Source organism: Xenopus laevis, chromosome 3L (genome assembly GCF_017654675.1).
Source record: "Xenopus laevis strain J_2021 chromosome 3L, Xenopus_laevis_v10.1, whole genome shotgun sequence".
NCBI lineage: Eukaryota > Metazoa > Chordata > Amphibia > Anura > Pipidae > Xenopus > Xenopus laevis.
The window spans coordinates 150,667,989-150,674,645 of NC_054375.1; the positions used below are offsets into that span (position 1 = coordinate 150,667,989).

The window sequence follows — 6,657 nt, forward strand, 5'->3', positions numbered from 1 at the left end:
ACTATACCTGCTATCCCACAGTCACACTCCCTTCCCAGAGACTATTATCCACTGTTACTATAGGCACCATCTCTCCCTACTATACCTGCTATCCCACAGTCACACTCCCTTCCCAGAGACTATCATCCACTGTTACTATAGGCACCATCTCTCCCTACTATATCTTTACTGCTAAAGGGCTGTGGTTGCCTTGGGCTGGTAGAGAAGCACAAAACATAATGTACAACATTTCTACCTAGTTCTTTAATTAAGCTTTAGTTCTCCTTTAAAGCATATCTGATAGGAAAACCAGCCAAATGCCTGTCCTAATCTTTGACTCAGTGACCATGTTGCACAGAGATAAGGGCAGGGCTCCTCTAATAAAGGCAGATCCAGTTATAAAATGCTAATGTCTTGCCCTCACCATATTTCCTACGTCTCTCTTGATGAAATTGTTTCATTCTAAATATTTGATATACTGCACCCCGTGTAACACCCCTATCACAGCAGCACCTGTATCTGAGTATCTGCTTCATGGGAAAGTTTCACTTTAGTATTTCTCTGTAATAATAAAACAGTCGCTTGTACTTGATCCCAACTAAGATATAATTAATCCTTATTGGAAGCAAAACCAGCCTATTGGGTTTATTTAATGGTTACATGATTTTCTAGTAGACTTAAGGTATCAAGATCCAAATTGCGGGAAAACCTTTTATCCAGAAAACCCTGAGCATTCTGGATAACAGGCCAGCACAGAATCCTGATTCTGCTGAACGTGGAACCAACCAGAAACCTGATTCAGAGATATTTGAATGAAATATCTCATGTGGTTGTTTATACATAAGTTAAAACTCCCAAACATGGTTTGTAGCTCCCACTGTCCCCAGCCATAGTCAGCTGATCCCACTGGTGGCCAATAAAAGGGCAGCCAAGTTTGGGAGTTTTAACCTTGAAAGCAGTAAGTAAGTTGCAGGTAAAACTTAGTCCCTGTGTAAAATGTATAATGAAGCAATAGAATTCTTAATGAATCAGATGAAAGTTGAGTTTAGGACTGACCAGAGCAGGAATGACATTGACGTAGTTGTCCAACTTAAATATATTGCAATATATAGACAAACAATCCCTGTTTTGTTTAAAGGGTAAGGCATTTTTCAGTAGCAGTATGCCGAAAAGGTCTCAAAGTCATTAAAAGGGATTCTATCATGATTTTTATGGTGGAGTTTTTATTTCTAAATTACACTGTTTACACTGTAAATAATTCACTCAACAATATAAAATTTAATTCCTGAACCAACAAGTGTATTTTTTAGTTATAATATTGGTGTGTAGGTGCATCTCAGGTCATTTTGCCTGGTCATGTGATTTCAGAAAGAGCCAGCACTTTAGGATGGAACTGCTTTCTGGCAGGCTGTTGTTTCTCCTACTCAATGTTACTGAATGTGTCTCAGTGGGACCTGGATTTTACTATTGAGTGCTGTTCTTAGATCTACCAGGCAGCTGTTATCTTGTATTAGGGTGCTGCTATCTGGTTACCTTCCCATTGTTCTGTTGTTAGGGAGGGGGTGATATTACTGTAACTTGCAGTACAGCGGTAAAGAGTGACTGAAGTTTATCAGAGCACAAGTCACATGACTGGGGGCAGCTGGGAAACTGACAATATGTCTAGCCCCATGTCAGATTTCAAAATAAAATATAAAAAAATCTGTTTGCTCTTTTGAGAAATGGATTTCAGTGCAGAATTCTGTTGGAGCAGCACTTTTAACTGTGTGTTGTGAAAAAACATGTTTTCCCATGACAGTATCCCTTTAATCAGTAACATAACTACCCTCTTTAGTGCCTGGGTGCAGGATGTGCACCATCCCCCCTCCCGCATTGTCCAGTGGGCCCTGGTGCAATCGCACTCCCTGCTCCCCCCGGTAGTTACAACACGATCCTTAATATATTGATAATGTGTTGAGTGCAGAGGATCTCTTGTATTTGTCTGCAGATGACAGAAGGCCTAACTGTCAGTCAGAAGCATGAGAATGGAGTTATTATGCCGCACACAATGTAAGCAGTTTATATTCTGTTTCCTGGGTTGAGAGGAGTGTGTGCGGCTGCTTTGGGAGGCCTGTTAGAATGGGGTTATTGTGCCGCACATAATATTACCGATTATTTGTTATTCAGCTGGAGCAGGTGCTAAGAGGAAGGCTGGGGGGCCACTTCCTGCTGATCCTTCTCTGGCCAAACTGTCGCCTCTCCCGCCCCATCAACTATTCATTTCCCTAAATTAACAACTGTCCCTCGCACTTATACTGCAGAGCAAAACGACTGTCGCTTCTCCTCTTCCTCTCTCCTTTTTATTATCTGCTCAGACACACTCATTGGTCTCAAAGCCAATGTTATTAAAGGGCGGTTCATCTTTAAATTAAAGGATTTGTTCGGTATAAAATAAAAACTGTGTAAATAGAAAAAAATAAAAAATGTTTCTAATCTAGTTAGTTAGCCAAAATGTAATGTATAAAGGCTGGAGTGAGTGGATGTGTAACATAATAGCCAGAACACTACTTCCTGCTTTTCAGCTCTCTTGGTTTCCACTGATTGGGTACCAGGCAGTAACCAATCAGTGACTTGAGGGGGGCACATGGGTTATAACTGTTGCATTTGAATCTGAACTGAATGCTGAGGATCAATTGCAAACTCACTGAACAGTTATGTCCCATGTGGCCCCCCTTATAGTCACTGACTAACTCAGAGTTAGAGAGCTGAAAAGCAGGAAGTAGTGTTCTGGCTATTATGTTACACATCCAGTCACTCCAGCCTTTATACATTACATTTTTGCCTAACTAACTATATTAGATCATTTTTTATTTTGCACAGTCTATCTATTTAGCCAGTTTTTATTTTTATACTGAACAATTCCTTTAACTTTTAGTATATAATAGAATGACTAGTTCTAAGCAAATCACAATTGGTTATTAAAAGTTAATTTAAAGGTGAACAATCCCTTCAATAATTGGGGCCCCCCTGGGAGGGTTGGACCCTGCTATCTTAGTAGTATTTCATGATGGCCGCCCTACACAAGAAACAAAGGGACATTGCAAGAATACAGACCCCCTGACACAACTCTCAGTCTCAGCCCATGCCTCAACCACTGTGATCGGCAGTACTTCTGGACTTATTTCGATTGTTAGCTCTACGGGGCAGGGACCTCCTTCCTTTAGTGTCTCTTAACGCTTGGTACCTAACATCAAGCAGAGTTAAAATGGGGTCAATGAAAGCCAGAAAGAGAAGGCAAATAATTCAAAAACTATAAAAAAAAATAAATAAAGACCAATTGAAAAGCTGCTTAGAATTAGCCATTCTATAACATACTAAAAGTTAACTTACAAGAGGACCACCTAGTTAACTAGTCTGTGACTGCACTCTGTTTGCCATTGAATTCGATATTTATTGGCATTAGCAGGAGAATAACAATAAAGTTGTGGAACACATTCGGCCACTAGGTGGTTCATGCAGTCAAACCAACAGCAAAAGTTCCTGCTTAAAATCCTTGGAAGGCTCCAGGTACGACAGAGAGCAGCCTTTTCTGCATTTGAACCATTCCCTTCTACAATATCTCGGAGCAGTCAAACTTTGACCTGTAGGAGTCTATGGCAGAAGACACACATGAGGGTGAGCTGCCCTTGGTATATTTAGAGATGTGGCCCCTCGGCTCTTGCAGTTGGTGGTGGTGGGGCCCTATAGATGCAAATGGGGCCTTCTGTGGACTGTACCCACCCCTGAAGCCCACTCAGCAGCACAATATCCTCTCCCAGAATGAAATAAACTCCCCATTGTACATTAGTGAAAAAAGAAGCAGAATACAGGATTGAAAATGTATTGTATATATACATATTGATAATACACAAGTTGCCCCAGATCCAACAAGCTGCACTCCTGTGCATAACCTCTACTCTACTCACACACTGATAATAATAATAACAATAATAATAATAAATCCTGTTCTGCACATGTACATGACCCCTCCTCCCCAGCACCCCTGAGCGTTGCTTAATTACAGACTCTCTCCCAGTCACCCTGCTCCCTCTCAACACAAGGAGCTAATTTGACTCTTGCTGCACCCCCATTTGCAACAAGTATTTGATAATCCCAATGCGGCTTCCCTCCCTCTTCTTTCCACCCCCCTCAGGGCATCTTCTGCTGCCCCCATTCCATGCCGTCCCCCCGCAGTGTCTCTCCAGCTCTGCACGTTCCCGTAGTCAATGTCACTGTTGTGGGGACGCAGGCTGCTCGCCCATTCGCTCAGCACCTCCTCCTCCTCTGAATTCACATCGGCAGAGACCAAATTTCCAAAGACTTCAGCAGGTTCCCCTACAAGAGAAGCTGGGGGTGCAAAAGAGATGCCCCACCCCCACATTTATTTATTAGTGCACAGACTATAGGCAAAAGCAGCAGGATATACACAATAGGGGCTACATGTTGATTGAAAGGAAATATATATCTTTATAATACACAAAAGCCATGAAAAGCCTGTAAATGATATCCTAATAAACGGTGAGTTCTGATGTCATCAGTTATAAACGGTGAGTTTTGATGTAATTTCTGTCACAAGACTCACTGAAACTTGTGTATTATATAAAGTACCCCCAGTTGCAAAATATGAGGATATTAGAAGTTACCTCGGAGTTCCATGACCTGTATAAAAACACTCGGCCTTCGGCCTCTGACTTTTATATGGTCATGAAACTCCTTGGTAACTTCTAATATCCTTATAATTTACAAGAGGGGGTACTTTATTCACTATATAATATGTGGGGTTCTAATATCATCATCATTTATTTATATAGCGCTGTCAAGATACACAGTGCTTTAAATATTCACAGAACAACCCATCAGTGACTTCTAATATCCTTAACATTTACAGCAGGGGGTACATTATTCCTTATAATACATGAGTGATACTCAGAGTTCCCTGTATAACTCAGCCTGCAGCCTTGTGCCTTTATATGGTCACAGAACAACCCCTCAGTGACTTCTAATATCCTTATCATTTACAGTAGGGGGTACATTATCCCTTATAATACATGAGTGATACTCAGAGTTCCCTGTATAACTCAGCCTGCAGCCTTGTGTCTTTATATGGTCACAGAACAACCCATCAGTGACTTCTAATATCCTTAACATTTACAGCAGGGGGTACATTATTCCTTATAATACATGAGTGATACTCAGAGTTCCCTGTATAACTCAGCCTGCAGCCTTGTGCCTTTATATGGTCACAGAACAACCCCTCAGTGACTTCTAATATCCTTATCATTTACAGTAGGGGGTACATTATCCCTTATAATACATGAGTGATACTCAGAGTTCCCTGTATAACTCAGCCTGCAGCCTTGTGCCTTTATATGGTCACAGAACAACCCCTCAGTGACTTCTAATATCCTTATCATTTACAGTAGGGGGTACATTATCCCTTATAATACATGAGTGATACTCAGAGTTCCCTGTATAACTCAGCCTGCAGCCTTGTGCCTTTATATGGTCACAGAACAACCCCTCAGTGACTTCTAATATCCTTATCATTTACAGTAGGGGGTACATTATCCCTTATAATACATGAGTGATACTCAGAATTCCCTGTATAACTCAGCCTGCAGCCTTGTGTCTTTATATGGTCACAGAACAACCCCTCAGTGATTTCTAATATCCTTATCATTTACAGTAGGGGGTACATTATCCCTTATAATACATGGAGGATGATGTTCCCTGTATAACTGATGCACCAGCTACTCCCATGATAACCCAAACAGGGTATATAATGTACAGTATTTGAATGAAAGGCAAAAGAATGAGCCCATCCTGGGAGAACAGGGACACAATAACTTGGCAGTAATGTCATATAATACACAAAAGCCATGAATATCCTGTAAATTATATCCTTATAAACGGTGAGTTCTGATGTCATCAGTTATAAACGGTGAGTAGTGATGTAATTTCTGTCACATGACTCACTAAAATTTGTGTATTATAATAAATAAAGTACCCCTCTTGTAAAATATGAGGATATTAGAAGTTACCTCGGAGTTCCATGACCTGTATAAAAACACTCGGCCTTCGGCCTCGTACTTTTATATGGTCATGAAACTCCTCGGTAACTTATAATATCCTTATATTTTACAAGAGGGGGTACTTTATTCACTATATATTTATGGCAAGGATTATTATCCTTTGTATAAGAAGAGCTCAGATTTTCCATTGTTTATATGTGCAGTACTGAGTAAGAGAAGTGCCCACACACAGCGGGTGCCCATGCAGACACACGTTCTTCTCACACAGGCACCAAGTTTATAGTTTTATCCTATAAAATACAGGTATGGGACTTGTTATCCAGAATGCTCGGGAATCATGTAAACATTAAATAAACCCAATAGGCTGGTTTTGCTTCCAATAAGGATTAATTATATCTTAGTTTGATCAAGTACAAGTTACTTGCACTTGAAGAAAGGAAATCATAGGGCAGAACGCAGGTGAAATGCAACATGCTGCGTCTCAACCTGCGTTTGGCGCTTACATGCGTCTGTGTGAGTACAGCCCCTTCACAATAATCAAGTGCGTCTACTCCTGCGCTGAACGGAAGAAAGAGCAACACAGGGGAGCTCAGGAAAAACCGCCCGTGTGTAAGAGCCCTTAAAAGGG

General features: G+C 40.9%; 1 protein-coding gene across 2 annotated transcripts in view; it reads right to left on the reverse strand.

The window, feature by feature from the left end:
- Positions 1-3,304: 3,304 nt before the first annotated feature.
- The window catches only part of LOC108710643 (relaxin-3), a 6,751-nt gene continuing 3,398 nt past the window's right edge, over positions 3,305-6,657 (reverse strand). The window contains exon 2 of one of the 2 annotated variants that reach the window (XM_041585518.1): positions 3,305-4,332. In XM_041585518.1, the coding sequence (XP_041441452.1) occupies positions 4,049-4,332 (284 nt within the window). In that variant the 3' untranslated portion in view covers positions 3,305-4,048. Of the gene's footprint in view, positions 4,345-6,657 lie in introns of both variants that reach the window. The other variant, XM_018251757.2, reaches the window with a different exon arrangement.